Source organism: Halichoerus grypus, chromosome 1, assembly GCF_964656455.1.
Source record: "Halichoerus grypus chromosome 1, mHalGry1.hap1.1, whole genome shotgun sequence".
NCBI lineage: Eukaryota > Metazoa > Chordata > Mammalia > Carnivora > Phocidae > Halichoerus > Halichoerus grypus.
This window is the reverse complement of record NC_135712.1, coordinates 1,729,901-1,751,208: the sequence shown is the minus strand read 5'-3', so window position 1 is coordinate 1,751,208 and position 21,308 is coordinate 1,729,901. Positions and strand designations below refer to the sequence as shown.

Sequence of the window (21,308 nt, the reverse complement as noted above, 5' to 3'; positions counted from 1 at the left end):
GGGCGGGGGTGCAGGACTCCGAGAGCCCAGGGACCCACAGCCACAGGACCCTGGGGAGGAAAGCCCTGCCGGCTGAGAAACGTCCCCGGGCTTTGAGCCTCCAGACACGCGGCCATCTACCCAAAGCAGGAGCCGGGGCAACAGACATCCACGCAGCTCAAGCCACGTCTATCCTCGGGCAGATCCTTTGGGCTCACAGGCCACTGGGGGACTGTGCCCCCAGCAGAATGCATGGGACTGGGGATGGGGGGCGGCAGCAACGCTGTGCCCTCACCCCCTCCCAGCATCACACGGGGGGAGTCTGTGCCTCCCGCCCCCCGTCAGGCTTGGCCGGCACCTTTGTACCAGGGCACCCCGCAAAGACGCGGCTGCTGCCAGACCCGCTGGCTCCTCCCCATGGACGTGGGCCCAGAGACGGCTCTCCAGCGGCAGTGATGACCGTGAGACGGCGGGTGTCTGCCAAGTACTGGGCCCATGAGTCTGTAACTCCGGGGCCTCACGGGGCACCTGCTGGTCCTTCTGGTGGAGCCGGCCCCCAGAACCGCCACAGAAGCAGCGAGGGCCTGTGACCCGCCCCACACAGCCCTGCAGACAGCAGCTGGAGCAGCAAGCCTGTCTGGAGGGGGCAGGTGGGTGGGAGGAGGGGGCAGGGAGCCTCAGACCACCTGCAGCAGTGGGACGGGGACTTGGCCCACCTCTGGAATCCCGACGCCCAGCACCTTGCACCCTGGCCTCGCCTGCCTCGCAGCTGCTCTTCCTGCCTCTGCCGCGGCCCCAGGCGGCCTTACCCAGCAGCATGTCTGTGCCCGCCACACACCAGCCCTGCCAGGCCCTGCCCATCCCCAGACCGCCTCGCGCCAGCACGCAGGCCTGCCGCCCCGGCTCAGGGGGCCCAGGAACCATCCACTCAGTTCCCGACTTCCAGATGAGGCCTTGGCGGAACCCCACGGGCCGCTTACCTCCACCCGCTGACAAAGCGTCACAGATCGCTTCGAACAAGGTGTCCTCTGTCTGGAGGGTAATTCGGCATCACGGGCACTTTCATCCAGAATTCTATTTCTGGAAATGGACTCACAGCTCACACAGAGCAGCACGGACAGGCAGGAGTGGAGACAGCCAGCCTCCCAACGGGACGGTGGGATGAGGCACGCCAAGGCCCCCGGGGAGGCGGCGGCCACGTGCTTGGAGCAGACCCGGAGCCGCACGCGTTGCAGACTGGCTCTGGAAGGACACCAAGAACGAGTTGGTGGGACGCAGCCACTGATTACCCATCTGATCGCGTGCTTCTTACAACCCAACAAGGGGACCTTTCCTCAAGAGCAGACAACCTAACGGAAGGGCTTCATTCACCAACCCCCTCCTTTCAAAGCCCTGGTCTTGCCCTAATCAGACTTGGAACTGTTTCAACGAATCCGAGGCGAGTGTTTCCCATGGGGCCTGGATGCCCTAAGGACACGCTGGGCACAAGGATACCCCATGACTGCATCTGGACCTGGACGTCCAAAAGGAAGAGCCCGCGCTGCCCCGTTCCCGCCCTGGAACCTGGAAGTGCTTGAGTGCGGCTACTGCACGGCCCCGGGTCCCGCTGGGCGGGCTCACACTTCCCAGGGGGACCACGGCACCGCCGGGCCGATCGCCTGCCCGACGCGGACTTCGGACTTCAGACAGCGCCGCACAGAGGATGTCCCAGAGATCCCACAACGGCAGCGATGATCACGTGGGCTCAGCTGCAGCTCAGAAGAGGTACCAGCCCTCCCCAGCAGCCAGGCACTGCAGACCCCCACCCTGGGGAGGGGGGAGTCTGCAGGCAGTTACAGCCAAGGACACGAGGCTCAAGGCAGAACTGCTTTCTCCCCATTTTCTGTATGACTCCCGCTAAGCAGAAGGAAAGCAGCGCTGGGGGTGGGGGTGGGGGGGCAGAAAACCAGCCCGAGTCTCTGGCTGGACAGCAAACAGCTGTTGGGGGGTGGGTAACAGGCAACCTGAGGACGTGGCAGTTGCCCCCTTGGCCATGGTACCGAAGCTGGGATTGCTCACACACCTGGGGCGGGTCAAAGGTCTCTATGTGGAAGGGCACCTGGGTGGCGCAGTCGGTTCAGCGTCTGACTCTTGGTTTCAGCTCAGCTCATGATCTCAGGGGCATGGGATTGAGCCCCGCGTCGGGCTCCGTGACGGGCTCCACATTAGGTGTGGTGTCTGGTTGGAACTCTCTCCCTCTGCGCCCACCCCGCCCGCCCGCACTCTCGCTCGCTCTCTCTAGAATAAAATCTTAAAAAAAAAAGTCTCTACGTAGAAAGTCTACCCACCGCTCTCCAAGTAATCACGCTAACACCACAGAGAAATGAGACACGAGGACACGAAGTGTATTCAACAAAGTGTGTATTAAACCATTTTTCGGAAACTGGTTAAAATTAAGGCACTCCAAGCTTCCTGGTTTCCTTGAGGTTACAATATATGGCTGCTCTTAGGACTATTTCAGAAAAAAGCGTAGGGACTACGACAGCCCTCCAGACGGCCTGGTGTGGGCTCAGGACCCCATGATGGGATTACATACACGGTATGGAAGGAAGAACGGGGAGCTCAGCAACCCAGAATCAAGACACAGCGCGAGCTTACGGAGTACTACTGCGTTAATACAAAGGTTGCTGAAGTCTGTTACAAAGTTTCTCTTAAGAATAAACAGTAAGACAAAATGTGCAGGCTGCTCTAAGATACTTAGGAATGTTTCATAGTACTTTAAATTGCTATCAAATGCCCAAGAAGTCAGAAAGATAGTAACGGAGTTCCTAGAGGTTAGTTTCCCAGCTTGTGGAGATTCCAGGACAGCAAGGCCGACGTGGCGGGCACCTGACTGGACGCCTGAGACAGCGGTCTCTGCAGGGTCACCAGCACGAAAGCCGAATACGTCGTTTCCGTAGGTGCCTGTCGACCCGCTTTCCCGAAGCTAAACGTCTTCCTACTCCGAAGCAGTGTGGCACCTGGGCCTATTTTCAGACTGAAGGCAGGCTGTTCACACACGTCCATCATTGCTGCCGCCCCTCACACGAAGCGCTTGGTCTATTCACTGCCGTCCTAGATCTCGATCTGAAAGGGACGGAACGGCCACAGAAGCCACGGTGGGGTGTGCCTGGAGGCCACGGACAGCCTCCCGAGAAGCGGCCTCTGCAGGATTCTCACCACACGCCCCCAGGAGCACGCCTCAGGACAGGGCTGGTCTGACAAGCACGCGGAAATCCCTCCCGCCGACCTGGACACCCGCCTCCCCGGTGGGCAGAGCCCCGCAGGGGGGCCGCCGGTGCTCGGTCCCTCCCTCTTTGGGGACAGCCCAGGCCCCTCAGTGACCGCGGTGCAGCCAGCCTGACAGGCCCGAGAGGCTCGTGCACTGCACACACGGCCTGACACCCGCTGTGAACGGGCAGGAAGGTGAGAGCAGGGCAGCGGCAGCCTCCCTGGGCCCCGCGGCTCCACATCAGCGCTGCGGTGCCCCGGACAGGTGGCTTTCAAGCTTCATTTGTTACTCAAGTCTTCCCTGGGAAAAGACCGTGATGTTCTGGTAAAGATACAAATGAAAATTTAAAAACTGTCCAATAAGTGAAGTTTTTTGGCGAAATGTTTTAGGTGGAGGAAGGAAATCCAAGAATTATTTAAAATGAAATGAAACGCAACACAGACCCAAAGTGAGCAGGACCCCCCTCGGTGCTGTTCCGCACGGCTGGGGTGAGAGCGCGGCCCGAGTCAGCGTGCCGCACGGAGACGCCACTGGGCTCACGGGGCAGCGGCCGGGTGACAGGCGCCCTTCCTGCCCCGCCGTGGGCAGCCCGCCGCCGGCAGAGGGAGAGGTGGGCGGCTCTGCCCGCAGGTGGCTTACCGACTGAGACAGTGGTGCAATGTTTGTCTTTCTTCCTCAAATTAACAACCAAACCAAAACCAACCCCCACCCCCCGACAGGCTTAGCGTCTCGAGTGACCGAGTAGAGATACAGAGAAGGGGACAGAAGCTCGCAGGTGTGCGGGCGGCCGCGCGCTGTGCTCTCGGCAGGGCTGCCTCGGCGGGGCAGGGGCTCGGCTGACCGGCGCCGCGTCCCGGGGCGGGGTGCGCTCTCAGTTGTTCTCAAACCTGGCATATGGGTTTTCTTCTTTAAACAAACCTGGAACAAAACAGCCCTGGTTATAAATGCACTCACAGGATGGCAAACGAGATGCAAGAGAGCAGAACAACTGAGCTCTACGCGAAGACCCACTGAGGCCTTAAGAGAAACGGGTGTCTGCGCAGGGTCGAGCACGACACTTCATCGTTTTGAATGTCAAACCACAGGTGACTTAGAAAAACACCCTACTTTACATGTCCTTATAATGTTGGCAGACTTAGAGCGAGGTGACCTTCAATCTCACCGTTGAGCATCCTGATGTAACTAGTACGATGTACCTGGTCATAGATATTCGGTGCTAAATACCCGAAGACGAGGAGCTCTGTTCGCAGAGCAGAAACCCACGCAATCTCTCCCTCTCTTCAGAAACCTGTACCACAAACCAACACCCCCCCGAGCCACTGCAACACAGCTACTTGCTGCAGGAGATTTTGGGGGTGCGGGGCTGCTGGTCTGTCTGAGGAGGAGGACGGCGTGCCTCAGGCCTCGGGAGGAAGCCCACGGTGGTTTTGGTAAAGGGCGTTCAGATGCCAAATGACAAATACACCCGGTTGCATTGGGAAAAGACAAAGCAGAACAGCTCCTAGCTCTATGTCTAGTTCAGAGGGGGAGAAAGTGCTTTGTGATCAGAAATCAAACACCTTCTAAAACCACAAGAAGGGTTTCGTCCACATGTGTATTGTGTGTGTTAACTGCAGCGCGTGCCTGTCCCCGGCCCCCTTGGGGCCCCCTGGGCATTCTTCCACCAGCTGAGTCTTTCCAAAGTCCAGTCCACTCTATGGGCTTTGTGTAAACAGGCATGAGTTGGTTTTATCAGTGCAATTAAGGGCCACAGGAACCATCAAAACGGTAGGAAGGAAGTGCCCCAGGGCACTGTTACAGAGACCGCCCCTGGGCCAGGAGCCCGGCCTGAGCCACCGCCAGGCCCCGCACACAACCCCGCACACAACCGGACAAAGGGGAAGACCTGAAAGCTACTTGCGCTTGGCAGTAAAGGCACTTGGGTGTGAGTCTGTGTGACACGTCTCTTGCCTCGTATTTATATTGTTAATCAGATGCCAACAAGCTCCTTTCTGCACTTTTCAATGTCGTGGAAAACCAAGGGGCCCCAGCTGAGGGCAGCGGACGCTCAGTGGGCACCGGGGAGAGAGGGCACCGTGCCAAGACTGCTGGATAGGGAATGTCACCCACACGGAGTCTATCACCACCTACGCAGGGAATGAGCACCGGACCTCAGGGCGAGTGCCAAGGGCAGCAAGGGGGACACGCCAGGCTGGCCAGGAGAGGAGCGGCACCAAGGGGAGGCTGAGGGGTGGGAGCCAATCACAGAAGGCTGTCTCAGTGGCCGGACATCTCGCCTTAAACGTAAGAGACCCAGCAGCGGGAGGAGGGGCAGTCGGGGCAGCCTTGTGCCTTGGAATCAACACCTGGAGACTGGCAGGGTCACCCCCAGCCTGAGGCGACCCAGCACAAGGGCGTGACAGTGAGAGGAGGCCGGTGTGGATGGGGGTGGGGGCATGCAGCCAGAGGCCCCCGCCAGAGGGAACTGAGCCTTGGGGACTGACTGTTTTAGTGCTCAGGATCTTAAAATACCAGGAAAACAGTATCCTCTATACAGAGAACTCCAAAATGCATACGTTAGTTGGTAAAGATTTTGGAATTTTCCTGATCAGAGTTCGCCTTCAGCCCAGCTGCCCGGTCCACCTGACTGAGCATGTGATCCTCAGGTCATGAGGTCAAAGGAAGCGCCGTGGCCCAGGGCTGGAGGCCCCGTAGTGGTCACTGGGGAGGCCCAGTGAGTTCGTGTCTCCCAATCCCAACAGCCAACTCAACAGGGGAGCAGATTTAATGCTCTCACACAGTAAAAAATGAGTCACCCCCGCCCCAGTCTCTCCAAACAAAAACCAAAACAAACCAGACAAAATGCCTGGGCAGCATGGAGAGCTGAGCCCACAGAAGTCAGGTGCGAGAGCGACGTGAACACGAGGGTGGCGAGGCGGGGGAGGCCCGCGGTCATCACACACAGCCCACGTCACACAAACAGGGTGACAGGCTAGGAGCCACATGGAGCCCGGCCAAGTTCCACCCCCTCGGGAGCGAGCAGTCCTAGGAAGTCTGGCGAGAGAAAAATATGCCAAGGCTTCATCTTCTCAAGACATTCATGGGTTAGTTCATTCCAGTCCACACGGAGTAAACCCAGCAGCTCAACCCGGACAGGTGGACGAGGGACGCAGTCACATCTCACAGTGCGGCATCAACTCCCAACCAAACGGAACGGACACGGACATCGCATCCACACTTACCGTATTTTTTTCTGATTTCATCATGTCTTGATTTCATCTCTGCTCTCCTAAAAAAACAAAGATATCTCATTTAGCATCAAACTATTACATAACATTTAAAGATGTACCCTTCACTTCCTTCGGCAGAGAGGCCGGGGACAGGCGCAGGTGGCCACCAGGCCAAGCAGGGTGACGACCAGCACCGTCTTCTGAGGACGCTCCAGTGTCCTGTCATTTGATTCTTTGTTTCAATAAAGACAATTCAAATACTATGATTTCTTAAACTATTTTTCATGTAAAGAAAACACACTGAGGAGTGAAAATCTGACACTAGGTTCTGCAGAAGGTTGGGAATGTACACGTGTTAGTTGTTACTTACGGGCCATGACTCTGCGGGGACAGCGCCCACCCACCAGCAGCTGGCCTGACGCGGCAGCACGTCTCCGAGCCACGATCTCGCTCCCATCAGGCAGGGCCTGGTGACCCGCCGCACCTGCCGCCCTGGCCTGGCCCGAGCTCCCCAAAGTGCTCCATCAGCAGGGCAGGACAGCGTCTCCGCACACTGGCCGCAGCAGGCCCGCCCCAGGCGCAGGCAGGCAGGCGCCCCCGATGCCCGGCTCGCCCCGGCTGGGCCTCTGTCCTGCCCGGGGCAGCCCGGGAAGACAAGGACCCGCGCCGCGCCCACACCCTGTCCCACAATCCCGGCGCGCGACCCACAGTCCGTCCAAAGCTGGAGAGAACTTGGGGCCGCAGGCGGAACTTCCCCGTGGCTTGGCAGGGCCCCATGCCCCAGGGACGCCCCAGTGACCCGGGGCCTCACCTCTCCTCCTGCCGGATCCTGCGCTCCTCGCGTTCCCGCGCCGCCTTCTCCTCGCTCTTATCCGGCTTCCGGCTCCTGTTCTTCCGGCAGCAGCAGCAGGTGCAGCACACGGCCACGGCCAGGAGGACGGCGCCCCCCACCACCGACAGCGTGATGATCAGCGCCTCGAAGTTCACTGCAAGGTCCGCCGGGAGTCAGGGAGTCAGCACGGGGCGCGGGGAGCCCAAAGCAGCCCCCTGCAGTCCTAGAGCTGCCTGCCCCCAGGTCTCCTCTCAGTGCGGGTGTGTGACTTGTGAGCGATTTCTCACTCAACCGCCACGGCCCAGGCCACACACGGGGCGGCATTTCTCCCCGCGGCAAGCCCGGGGTACGTGAACCAAGCAGACACAGGAAGGAGAGTGCCCGCCGGGCGCACAGACTCTCCTGACACACTTTTAGACTCTGTGGAACTCTGCAAATGGAACTGAAGCCTGGGGCAGCTTATCCAATCCTTAAACCCAAGTCCACAGCATGACACCGTGGGCCCTCGAACACAGTCTGAACCATCTGGGTCCACGAATCTGTGGGCGTGGGTTCCCCAAATCCAGGACGATACTGTACGTGCACTTTCTCTTCCTGATGACGTTCTCACTAACGTTTCCCTCTCTCTAGCCTACTTCCCTGTGAGAACACAGCACGTGGTGCACATCACACACACACACACACACACGCGTGCACCTCGACTGCTCTGTTACCAGCAAGCCTTCCGTCCACGGCAGGCTGGCAGTAGTTCAGTTTCCAGGAAATCAGAAGTTACATGCAGATGCACCCCAATGTTCATAGCAGCAATGTCCGCAATAGCCAAACTGTGAAAAGAGCTGAGATGCCCTTCAACAGATGAATGGATAAAGAAGAGGTGGTCCATATATACGACGGAATATTACTCAGCCATCAGAAAGGATGAATACCCAACTTTTGCCTCAACATGAATGTGACTGGAGGAGATCATGCTAAGTGAAATAAGTCAAGCAGAGAAAGTCAATTATCATATGGTTTCACTTATTTGTGGAACATAAGGATAGAATAGCATGGAGGATGTTAGGAGAAGGAAGTGAAAAATGAAGGGGGGGAATCGGAGGGACAGATGAACCATGAGAGACGATGGACTCTGAGAAACAAACTGAGGGTTCTAGAGGGGAGGGGGGGAGATGGGTTAGGCTGGTGATGGGTATTAAAGAGGGCACGTTCTGCATGGAGCACGGGGTGTTATATGAGAAGAATGAATCATGGATCACCACATCAAAAACCAATCATGTAATGTATGGTGACTAACATAACATAATAAAATAAAATTAAAAAAAAAAAAAAAGAAGTCACATGCAGATTTTCAAGTGCCCGGGGCGTCAGCGCGCCTAACCCCTACGCTGTTCAAGGTCACCTGCACTTACTTCCCCAGGACAACTTCTGACCCCAGCAGGCAGAGGAGGGACCGTGGAGCCCTGGCATGCCCACGGGGCCTGAAGACGGCTGCCCTGCATTTACTTCCCCAGGACAACTTCTGACCCCAGCAGGCACAGGAGGGACCATGGAGCCCTGGCACGCCCACGGGGCCTGAAGACGGCCGCCTCATCAGCTGCCAACGATTTTATGATTCCCCGTCAAGAGCCAACTCCGGAGACAAGCAGTTAAAACAAGCTTCACGATGCTTTCCGACTTCTCTGAAGGATTTATAAAGCCAAACCCGCCAACAGTTCTCTATTTAATTCGAAGCAGAGCCAATCAAAGAGCCCTGAGAGTGCTCTTGCAAATGTGTCCACTCGCCCCGTTCAGACGGCCACCGAGGCAGTTTCGGGAGCGAGCTCCGCCCGGGGCGGCGGGTGGGGACAGGGAGGCCGCCGCCGAGAGCCGAGCACTGCACACAGGGTGGCCGCGAGCCCCACGGGCTGGCCTCCAGTTTGTGCACCTACGCTGACGATCAGAATCAGGGTCACATCTGATGAGATGCCTTCCGAGCTATAGTCACGTGGTTTCTCCTCCTGCCACCTGTTCTGGAAGAGCCAGCACACCAAGCAGTCACGACGGCAACAACATCAGAAAAGACCTTCACAAGCGGATGGCAGTGGGTTTCGATGACAGAACTTGCAAACAATCCACTTTAAAAACCAATCAGATCAGCAAGACACATGGCTCAGAAATATGTCTGCCCCCCCAAAAGAGCTTTTCTGACTAACAGCTAAAACCAGTTATAAATTACAGAAATCCCATGGGGCACCTGGGTGGCTCAGTGAAGCGTCTGCCTTCAGCTCAGGTCATGACCCGGGGGTCCTGGGATCAAGTCCCGCATGGGGCTCCCTGCTCGGCGGGGAGTTTGCTTCTCCCTCTCCCTCTGCCGCTCCCCCTGCTTGTGCTCGCTCTCACCCTCTCTCTGTGTGTGTTTGTGTCAAACAAATAAAATCTTAAAAAAAAAAAATACAGAAATCCCGATCACAATGGGGAAAAACACTGCAGGCCCCCATTCCCATGAGCCTTCCATGTAAAAGCTACGGAGCCTGAGGCCATGAGGGTGACCTGAGTGGGGCAGGGACACCTGCTTCTGCCAACGGGGTAACATCCTTAGGACTTCATGTTTCTCCAATCGAACATGTAATTACAGTTAAAACTCCAAAACAATTTTGCCCAGAGCTGGATAAGATGATTCTAAAGTTGTCAGAACAGACAGCACCCATGGCGTGAGGTCTGGAATTACAGTTACGTGCTGCCCTGACATCGAGGGGGGCTGGGGGCCCTCCCGGGCTCCCCAGACGGCACAAGCCCCCTGCCCATTCTGTTCCCACAGAGAAGGCCAATACGCCCTCAGCCCAATGCGCCCTCCCAACCCTCCTCAGTGCACACGGGGACCCGGAGCATCCCCCCCGATCCCTGAGTCCCAGGTGGCAGGCTTCAGTCCCATGCAGCCCCGGCATGAATGACACCACGTGCACCCTCTCTTCGGAAGCAGGCCACCCGTCCTGACTGCAGAGCCCGCCTCCCACAGCCCCGGGCTTGTTCCCTGCTCCCCGCCCCCCACGCCGTGGATCTCATCTGTCCCATGCCAGGCGTTCAGCCAGCCCCACGGCCCCAAAGCAGGAACTTCATTGCATAGAATTATCAAAAGTGACCCCACTTGAAAGGTGCTCAACATCATTAGTCATCAGAGAAATGCAAATTAAAACCACAACGAGATACCCCTTCACACCCACCAGATGGACTAAAATGAAGATGACTGATTACCCCAAGTGGTGGTAGGGACATGGGACAACGGGAACGCCCGCACCACCTGGAGGAGCGTAAACTGGCATAGCCACTCTGGGAAAACGTCTGCGGACCTACTACGCACGGCGACCCCGTGATTGTGCTCCTCAGTACACGCACAGTGGAAGTGAGGGTGGGCAGCCGGCCCCACGAGCACGTTTACAGCAGCACTGGGACGTCCGCGTGGACGCCTGCAGGGCACTGGGCAGCCGCCGGACAGATGGGCCGGGACACAGGAGTCTCAGACACACGACTGCATGGAAAGTCGGGCAAACAGCACATGACTTCCTTTAGGGGAAGGGCAGCGTGGGCAGCACTCACCTGTGCTGATGGAAAGTCGGTCTAGGGGCTGACACGGGGTCCTGACCGGGTCAGGCTGCGAGTGCTGAGCAGAGGTTACCTGTCTACGTGTGTTAAAACCTCACTCCACTCCCTGAACAGCTGTAGGTGTACGCACACGTGTGTGTCTGTTAGACACTAGGGTCTACGAGGACCAGGAAACAGCATGTGCGCTTCATTAGAAGCCATGCCTCATCTTAAGAACACCTTAACAGCTCAGGCTCAGAATGCCCTGGGCTCCCTGCTCCAGGACTGGTCTCTCTGGGGTCTCACAAAGGGTTAACAGACCCAGAGAGAGAGCGCCTGGAAAACCCACCATCTGCAGACAGAAAGGGACAAGTCAGGAAAGAAGGGCCTGACCTTGCTGAGCAGGACTCGCAGCGCACAGACGGAGCCGAGACACCGTGCGCCAACACACCCAGAAACAGTCCCCAAACGCACACTCTGCCCTCCGCCATCCCGGGATGCAGAGGGACCCGGTGCAGAGCCGAGGCTCATGGTCCTGCAGCTGGGCCTCCAGACCCCGGGGACTGCCAGCAGCCCTCCCAGAAAGCACACTCTCTCACTGGCTTCCTGACTTCCTGCAGAGAGCACGCGTTCCGGCAGCTTACGTTCACTGAGCACAACCAGACTTTCCAAAACAGCACAGATTTTGCGAGAACTCCATGAAAACGAAGACTTACCCCAGCAAACGCCCCAGCGTGCAGAGCTCAGCTTACAGAGGGAGCTGGGCGGCAGGATCCTGCTCACCGGGTAGTCCAAGCACGCCTTGTTGGTGTGGCACCAAAGACACTGAAAGAGATGATGTTCAACAAACGTCAGAAATGCAACATACGCACCCAAGAATCAGACTGTCCGGGATTTGAGCCCCACTACACCTCCTGCTCGCCCTCAGGTGACAGACTGGAAGGCCTCACCCCCACCTCACCCCATCAGTTCCACCCCATCTGGACCACCAGGGTTGAGGTTACTCAAAACCCTCTCCCACCAGGCACCCTGCCCGGCCCCTTGGCCTCCGTGCATGTCCTGAAAGCTGCCAGGTGGCTCCCTGCCCAGAGTCTTTGCACAGCCACTTCTTCTGCCCAGAACATTCTTCCCCCAAGCATGTGTGCCCTCCCCTCCCCCACATGGCCTCCCCTGAGCGACCCACTCACCATTGCCCCACCTCCCCATCACCTTCCCATCAGTAGCACCCAACACACTCAGCTGGGGTGCCTATCTCAGTTCGTCTGCAGGAGGGCAGGCGGGACCCAGCGGGCCCACCGGAGGAGCTCAGTAAGTCCTTGTCAGTGGACTTAAGTGACCTTGGAAAACACTGTGACCTCTCCAACCGCATGGGGTGCCTGGCTGTCTTAAAGACAGTGCATCTGGGGGCACCTAGGTCTGTGAAGCGTCTGCCTTCGGCTCAGGACATGATCTCAGGGTCCTGGGATCGAGCCCCGTGTCATGCTCCCTGCTCAGTGGGGAGTCTGCTTCTCCCTCTCCCTCTGCCCCTCCCCTGCTCATCCTCTCTCTCTCAAATGAATAAATAAATTCTTAAAAAAAAAAAAAAAAAAGAAAAAACAGACAGTGCATTAAGGCTCAAGGGCACGGGCCCAGAACCTCAGGGCTGGAGGGCACCTCACAGACACTCCGGTCGGAGTCCCTAAGAACACCAGGGCCAATGCAGGTGCAGAGAGGGCACCAGACCCCCCGGCACCAGGCGCACATGGCGGCCCAGACGTGTGCTCGGGTAGCCTCACGGGTCCTCAGGTCAGGGCTTTGCACTTGGTACTTTGAATCCTGAAGGTAACCGTCTTACAGAGTCTTCTCTGAGTTCTTCAAAAGGATGGGAAATCAGGTATTTGTGTCCCAGGCCAGGGTGCAAGTCCATTACAAACGTGAGGAAGAAGCCCGGGCTCTCCCAGAGCTACATGGCGCATTCACCATGCTCAGAGCACGCTCAGCGAACAGCAGTCAACCCTCTTCGTTCTGGCCGTCGGAGAACACCCTCCACGTCAGTGGCCTGGTCCCAGTGAACAGCTTTTGGTAAATCCTCCATTTTCACATAACGCAAGTTTCCCATGTCTGGTTTCCCATGTTTACAACCATGTCAGAACCGTGTTACTGAAAGCCGCAGGAGCTCGCTAGGAGGATGGTTCTCTTTTGTGGGGAGCAATTCAGGCAGCGCAACAGGTCCCCGTCACGCACACAAGAGCCCCCGGGGCCGAGGAGGTGGCCGTGCTACTTACGGAGACATTTCTCAGGCACTCCTCACAGGTCCTGTTAGTGTTCTGAGAGCAAGCTGTGGGGACGGACACACATCAGAGAGTCAGGCAAGGCACACACGCGCTTAGGAGGGCTGCGGGGGAGGGGGGCAGGCTCCGCTCCCAACCCCAGAGCCGCACATCCTCTCCCGGCAGCCCGCCTTCAGGGAGCACCACTGGGCCCCCGGGAGGACGCAGACACAGCACCAAGGCTCCTACCTGCGAGGGGTCGTGCAGGGAACAGGCCTCGGCACAAAGGCAGTGCCTCCAGGGAAGAGGAGACGAGCGCCCAGACGCGTCCCACGGGCCCTAGCCAGCCCAGGCCCCCTGGCTCCTCAGCACACGCTCTCTTTGGAACCAAAGGCCACAGCAATGCCAGGCCCACAAGACAAAAGCCAGGCCTTGGCCCTGCCAGTCCCCCCCAAGCCCTGCGGGAGAAGCCCCCCGGAATCAGCGGATGCCAATCCTGCAGGGCACTCCGCGGCTCTGGCCACCCCTCACCCACGAAGGGGTTAAACCCCACACAGCTAACAGCTCTGGAGCTCAAGCTAATCAGAAGTAAAGAACTAGGGTATGAATAAAACATGCGCATCCCCTATCAGGCTGCGATTTACCACACCCCATGACTCAAAACATACACACATACTTTGGAAAAGAGCTCTGTGTGCAACCTCATTAGTCACCAGGAATTGCAACTTAAAGTCATAGCCAGATACCACTTCACACCCACCAGAATGACTAACATTAAAAAGACTGGCAACACTAAGTGTCGGCGCAGACAGAGAGCAACTGGGAAGTCTCACACAGTGTGGATGGGAGTGCAAAAGGGTTCCACCTACGTCTCCCCTAGGACTCAGCAACCCCACTCAAGTATTTCACTCAAGAAAATCAGAACATAAGCCCCCAGGAAGACTTGTACAGAAATGTTCACGGCAACATTTTTTTTTAAAGATTTATTTGAGAGAGAGAGCTCGAGCGAGCACACATGGGGGGAGCAGAGGGCGAGGGAGAAGCAGGCTCCCCGTGGAGCACGGAGCCCATGGCGGGGTGGGCTCCATCCCAGAACCCTGGGATCGGGACCTGAGCCACAGGCAGATGCTTAACCAATTGACCACCCTAGCACCTTTATAATAACAGCAAAAAGCTGCAAACAGCCCAGATGCCCAAGCACAGAAGGATGGGCTAACAGGTGCGGTCGTACAACAGAACAGTACTTAACCAGGAGAGGAGGTGCACCGTATGCAGAAGACACGGACGAATCTTAGAAACATTATGGGGGCCCATGGAAACCTGACACAAAGACCATCCTGCTGGATTCCCTGGACGCGCAGCCCTGGATCAACTCCTCTACACTGGGAAAGGGGCAGCGGTGGCCTGAACCTTTGGGAGAGATGGGCACGTTCCAGCAGCTTGACAGGGCCAGGGTGACACAGGTATCACTCACCCCACGGCACACATAAGACCCTGCATTTCGTCCGACATAAAATTCATCTCGAAAGAGAAAGGAAGACACGTGTTAACCTCTAGTTCGTGACATGCGCAGTGAGGGCCTCACAAAGCCTAAGCGGAGGGTACGGGACGCCCCGCGGACAGAGGAGACCCAGCGGAACGTGAGGGGGAAATCCCGAGGGGTGGGCATGCCGCGGAGCAGGATGCGCACAGAGGGGCCTGGCGCCGTGAAGCGGCCGGGGTGCCGGTGGGTCTGACTCTCCTCCACTCCGCCAACCGAGTACAGCCCTGCTTTATTTCCAACACAGCGACAGCCTGGTCGTCACATGCGGCCCCGCAGCGGCCACCGCCGGACAGCCCCTCCCAGCGCCCCGGCGGTGTGCTGACGCCTCCTGCCAAGCGCTGCTCTCACAACACACCTGATTTAGCTCCGCGAAGGGAAGGAAAACGGACAAGCCGTGAAGCACCTCGATTTCTGCAAGCACCGCAGGGTCACAGTGGCCGACGACAGCAACCGGGCACAGGCGCCTGGGGCTCCGTCCCACTCTGTCCACCGAGGGGCCCGGACGACAACACCTGGCCGTACAGGGGCCTTAGTTTCTAGACACTGTTCCCCTACCAAATGGAGCCAGGACTCCTGGGAGAAACAGCTGATCCTGGCACTGGGACAGAGAAAGGACAAGACGGGCCTCGGACAGATTACTGCGTCAGAGTGGCACCAACTTAGGGGTAAATGACAAAAGGACCAGGTGCCCACGTGAAGGGGGTGGGGTCCTCCTTGCCAAATGGGGACAATGACAAATCAAAGTGACTGACAGTAATGGACTCTAGCCTCTTGAATGGTCCAGGACTTCACCTGGACATGGAACAAACAGAGGGAAGGTCAAGCAGCCAAGGAGAAGCAATGGGTGAAGACCCGCCATTCTGCAATCACCTTGGTAAATCTGGACGCTGAGACCACTGTGCCCGTCTGCGAGGTGACAGGACACTTATGGTCTCAAAGCTCCTCCCCCCCAGTTCAATCACTTATGAAGAAGTAATCAAAGTACCACCATGATAAGGACAGGACAATGGGACAAAATGCCGGCAGGTGCCCCCAGGGGTGCAGGGGGAAGGACGCAGCCACGTGTGGGTGAACCCTGTCCAAATGCACCAGAATCCAAGTTAGACGACCCCAGACAAGACCAACCGATTGGCCTTCCACAAACTTGTTTTCTGACAGCACAGGAGGAGGTGTTCCAGATGAATGGAGCTGGACGTTCCTGGGACGACTGGTGAAGAGAGCACAGAAACCCTCTGCTACGTCGTGGTGTGCGAGGAGCGCACCAATGCTAACCATCCAGACTTCGCTCGGCACAGCCCCAACTGTGTAGAAGAATGCCCTCATCCTCGGGAGGCCCACCCTGAGGAATTTCGGGGCGCAGGGCCACAACCAACTCTCAGACCAGTACCAAGCAGACATGGGGAGGGGGGGCAAAGCAAACAGGAAGTGCTGGAGAACTGAGAGGCATCTGCAAGTTCACTGTGCTATTTATTCCTTCAACTTTTTGCAGCTCTGACATTCTTCTAAACAAAGAAGTAGGCAGGGAGCCACTGAAAATCTGCAGAGCTGCTGACACACCCACTCTCAAGTCCTTCTTGAAAAATTCTACAAGAAAAGACGTACTTCTCATCAATCTTAACTGAGTGGCCACAGGGAGCAGGGCGGACAGGAACTTTTTCATGGGGATTTTTTCTTTTTCCTTTTTAAAGTCTTTTTGATAGCTGGACTCGTGTGAACTAAGCTCCACAATACACACCATCAAGCTCGTCCACCCCAGGGCCTCTGGACTAGAGAGCAAGAGTCCGTGGAGACCAGCCCTCCTCCTGCCCCCTCTGCCGCCGAGCACCGGGCAGCTGTCAATGCAGGCGGAAGCCTCGGTTAGACAGCACTCCTGAAAACGGGGCAGCGCTGGGGAAAGGTCGCTCCATTCTCTCCCTCCAGAAACACCTTATCATCTGACCAACATACATTACCCCCTTCCTCCTGCTTCAAAAACCGGGGCACAGAAAACCACGCGCTGATCGCCAGAGAGAAGTAAAAACTGCCCTCGTATTTGCCCAGTCTAACACTAAGTGTCCACATCCTGACTCTGGAAGTCCCAGGACTGGAAATCTCTGAGAGTCCATTTACCAATGATTAGAAAACTTGACGTATCGTTCCCTTTGAAAATTAAATGAAAAGACCAAAAGAAGAAGATCCTTGTGTTCGGATACGCCAGCCCATGGCCCCTCGTCACATGGAGTCCTCGGGATTCAGGGGAGCCCATTCAGGACAGAGGACACGCACTAGCGCATGTGAAGAGATCTGTTTTGTAAAAGTAAAGAAAGGAGTAAGCACACACTCACTGTGCATGTGTCACACCACAGGCCAGAGGGCGGCGCCGGCCGGCCCCTCCGCGGACACCGTGCCCACTCTGCTCGGTGACAGAGCACCTACTTCACTAGCTTCACACGAGAAACAAGGGTGCAAAGTTCGTCAGACAGAAAGTCCCGCTCATCTTCCTATCTCAGTAGAAACAAAAGAGCGATGAGTGTTGTACGGCCCTTCCTTGATTTAGGACGGGTTACATCCCAAGAAACCCACTGTAAGTGCAAAAGAGCCTATCAAGAATCCAGTTAATACACCTGGCCAACCTTAAACGTTCTGAGAACACTTCCGTTGGCCGACAGCTGGGCAGAATCAGCTCGCACGCGGCCTGTCTCACGAGAGAGTGTTGAATAGCTCTGTAACTGACCGAATACCGTACCCAAAGTGACCGACAGAACGGCTGTGCGACCGCCAGCCCCAGGACAGGACCGCACATCGCTAGCCTGGGCAAAGACCCACACCCCAAATTCCAAGCACTGCTTCTCCTGAATGCATATCCCTTTCGCATCACCACGAAGAAGAAAACTCTTACGTCGAACCCGTGTAAGTCGGGGACCGTCTGTATACATGCTATAACCCCGTACGACAGGAGACGGGCGGGCGGGGAGCAGCAGGCCCCCCTCCAAATCCAGTGCCCTTCGTGAGGAGCAGTCGGGCGGGACCTGCACAGGCCACAACAGAGCTCTTCTGCATCCTTCAGGCAGCTGGTTCTCAGGGTCATCCCCCCCCCACCCCTGATGTACAGATGAGACTCTGGGATGGAGTCTTACCCCACACACAGGGTGGGCTCCATGGCCTGTGGAGGCCGCTGTGATTCCCGGAGCCTCCCTCGACAGATCTTCAGTGTGCCCTGGGTCCCCCGTGTCCCCACGCCACCAAACACATAGTAAGACATCAGAAACTGTGGGCCTGGGATTGCTGTGACGGTTAACTTACGTGTCAACCTGACTGGGCTACGGGAGGCGCAGGTAGCTGGTAAAACATTCCCGGGTGTTTCAGGGAATCGGCGTTCAAACTGGTAGACCGAATAAAGAATACTGCCCTCACCAATGCAAGGGCATCACCCAATCCATAGAGGGGCCCCAACGAACAAAAAAGGCAGAGGAATAGGAAATTGACTCTTTCTGCTGAAGCTGGGACACCTATTTTCTCCTGCCCTCAGACACTGCGTCCCGGGTGCTTCCAACATGGACTGATTCCACCAGCTTTCCTGGGACTCCAACCTGCAAACCGCAGGTCACGGGACTTCCCAGCCTCCACAATCACGTGAGCCAATCCTTCATAATACGTCTCTTTCTCCACAGCTACAGATACCCTACGGGTTCTGTTTCTCTGAAGAACCCCAATACCCTTGCAAGGAAGACCAACATCGTCAACAGTGTAGTCACATTCCTACAGTATGACAAGCAGCAAAAACCCCACACTGAGCACATACTCTGAATGGGGAGCGCTCACTGCTCCCACAGTGCCCCTCTCCGAGGAAAGGCAAACGCAGACCCCCAGGATACCTGGGGGATAAGCACCCTCACAGCACATCATTCCTCCCCTTTGAACTTGTTGCTGAGGAGAGAGACAGCAGCCCACTACCACCCACCAAGGAACTGGGTTGTATCCACCAGACAGAGGTAATTACTATGAGCCAAAGCAAAGGACAGGCAGCTTCCCACCGAATTACAGTGAGTGGAATGCCGTGCGGCCAAAGAAGCTGCTTTTCAGCTGAAATACTACAGCAACAGCTCTGGTCTAATTCCCTAATGAGGAAACAAATTAAAGTCACCAAAGGACAGCCCACTCACGGCAGGAGGGCCTCCGCACACCCCTCCGAGCTCCAGGGCACTACGAGTAACAGAGGGATCAATCAATCAGGGCCACTCCTGACACACCGCTGCAATTATGCACACACACCCGCTAGCCACTGAGAGAGACAGAATTTTGGCATATTATCCATCTATTACGGTAAAAAGTCCCCATTCCACATCTGTGCTTACAACTCAATCCAGACCAAACCGTTCCCTACACAGTGCAGACAGCTGCCTCGGAAACGTCACACACACACACACTGGAAGTAAATTAGGAGAACAACAGTCATGCGCTGAAATAAACGTTCAACAGGGTCACACAAGAAGGGTGCTTTGCTGGGCTAACAGAACTCAACAAGGCCTGGGCTAGCAGGAGTGGAGAAAAACACTGGCCCCGAGGCAATCCGACTGGTAAAGCCCTGGAACGGAGGTCATCAGGCTGCCTGACCTGCGGGAGGCTCCGCTGCTGATCACATGGGTACTCCACACAGGCAGCCAGCACATTTCTCAAACGGGCCCAGCCCTGACACTCCCAGCTTCCCCGATCTTCCCCCAGGCCGAGGCTGAGTCTGAGGACTCCCTGCCCCCTCCACTGCCCCACAGGAGGCCACTCTCCAGCAATACTGCCTTTCTGGAACCTTCCGACACATCAGCTTGGCCCTAGGTCATACACTTCCTTCTCGAGCCCTGTTCGTCGGTCAGTCCCCCAGAACGGTGTGTTGATCCCCATGGTCCCAGCACCTGGCAGCACAGTGAGGGAGGACACACGCCCACCCCAGGGCCGCTGAGTGCAGAAAGAGAGTCGGCTTCCTTCAGAGTCGCACGTCCCATGGCACTGTGCTTTCCTGCCTCCGCTGAGGCACGCGGTGACTGAAGGACTCCTTCCCGAGTGCAGTGGTGCCCCCTGTGCCGCACCAGTGCCCCCCCCAATTCTCAAGGGGCCTGGCACCTGGACATCGGCTACCGACCCGCTGTGGGGCTCCAGCAGCTTCGAGGCTCTACTTCCAGGCTCGGAATCTAAAACGGCGAGCTCCTCCAGAGAGAACCGCCGTGAGGCTGGGCCGAGTACTAAGCCGGGACAATCCTGCAGCCCCCGCCGACCCCGCCGCGAGGCTGAACCGAGACAAAGGGCGGGCCCCTCCACCTAGCCGCCCCGCCCGGGACCCCGCGCCCGCGACAGCTCCCCGCCCGGTCCGGGATCCCGCGCCCCCCTCCACCCTCGCCCCGCCGAGAACCCCGCGCCCCCTCTCCCCCCGCCCCGCCGAGGACCCCGCGGACCCCTCCACCTCCTCCCTTCCCGGACCGGGACCCCACGGCCCCCTCCCCGACCCCGCACCGCCGAGGACCCCGCGGACCCCTCCACCTCCCCGCCCCGCCCGAACCGGGACCCTGCGCCCCCTCCACCTAGCCGCCCCGCCCGGGACCCCGCGCCCGCGACAGCTCCCCGCCCGGTCCGGGATCCCGCGCCCCCCTCCACCCTCGCCCCGCCGAGGACCCCGCGCCCCCTCTCCCCCCGCCCCGCCGAGGACCCCGCGCCCCCCTCCACCTCCTCCCTTCCCGGACCGGGACCCCACGGCCCCCTCCCCGGCCCCGCACCGCCGAGGACCCCGCGGACCCCTCCACCTCCCCGCCCCGCCCGAACCGGGACCCTGCGCCCCCTCCACCTCCTCCCTTCCCGGACCGGGACCCCACGGCCCCCTCCCCGGCCCCGCACCGCCGAGGACCCCGCGGACCCCTCCACCTCCCCGCCCCGCCCGAACCGGGACCCTGCGCCCCCTCCACCTAGCCGCCCCGCCCGGGACCCCGCGCCCGCGACAGCTCCCCGCCCGGTCCGGGATCCCGCGCCCCCCTCCACCTCCCCCCTTCCCGGACCGGGACCCCACGGCCCCCTCCCCGCCCCCGCACCGCCGAGGACCCCGCGGACCCCTCCACCTCCCCGCCCCGCCCGAACCGGGACCCTGCGCCCCCTCCACCTAGCCGCCCCGCCCGGGACCCCGCGCCCGCGACAGCTCCCCGCCCGGTCCGGGATCCCGCGCCCCCCTCCACCTCCCCCCTTCCCGGACCGGGACCCCACGGCCCCCTCCCCGCCCCCGCACCGCCGAGGACCCCGCGGACCCCTCCACGTCCCCGCCCCGCCCGGACCGGGACCCCGCGACCCCTCCCCGCCCCGCCCAGGAGCCCGCGCCCTCTCAACCGCCCCGGGCCCCTCACCCGCTCCGGACGGCTCCTGAGCCGCGGCCGCCGAAAGCAGCAGCAGGAACAGCGCGACGGCGCTGAGGAGCAGCTCCCAGCGCTGCATCAGCCCGCGAGCGCCGCCGGACGCCATGGTGGCCGCGGCCCCTCGGGTCTGTGGGGCGGACGTCAGCCGGACGCTGTCCACCTCAGCTGCTGGGGTAGACAGTGTCCCCCCCACCCCCGGAAGAGCCACAGCCGGAAGTGGGTGGGGCGCGCGGCACGGTCGAGTGCGCAGCCGCGGGCCCCGGCTCGCCCCGCCCCCAGCCGTCCGGCCCTCCTTCCGCGGCCTGTGTTCCCCCGCCTCCCGGTGC

The 21,308-nt window shown here is 58.7% G+C and overlaps 1 protein-coding gene across 1 annotated transcript; it reads right to left on the bottom strand.

Annotated features, from left to right (window-relative positions):
- Positions 1 to 2,362: 2,362 nt before the first annotated feature.
- PTTG1IP (PTTG1 interacting protein) lies at positions 2,363 to 21,194 on the bottom strand. Its single transcript, XM_036112725.2, has 6 exons — positions 20,974 to 21,194; positions 13,090 to 13,142; positions 11,542 to 11,650; positions 7,250 to 7,424; positions 6,451 to 6,497; positions 2,363 to 4,147 (listed from the first exon to the last, which is right to left on the bottom strand). The coding sequence occupies exons 1-6, from the start codon at positions 21,086 to 21,088 to the stop codon at positions 4,101 to 4,103; spliced, it is 546 nt and encodes a 181-aa protein (XP_035968618.1). The 5' UTR covers positions 21,089 to 21,194; the 3' UTR covers positions 2,363 to 4,100.
- Positions 21,195 to 21,308: the final 114 nt, after the last annotated feature.

Coding starts and splice junctions, on each gene's coding strand:
- PTTG1IP (XM_036112725.2), bottom strand. CDS start 21,088: ATGGCGTCCGGCGGCGCTCGCGGGCTGATGCAGCGCTGGGAGCTGCTC. Junction 13,143..20,973: donor TCAGGAGCCGTCCGGAGCGG/GTGAGGGGCCCG, acceptor CCGTCCCCACAG/CTTGCTCTCAGAACACTAAC. Junction 4,148..6,450: donor TGAAATCAGAAAAAAATACG/GTAAGTGTGGAT, acceptor GTTTTGTTCCAG/GTTTGTTTAAAGAAGAAAAC.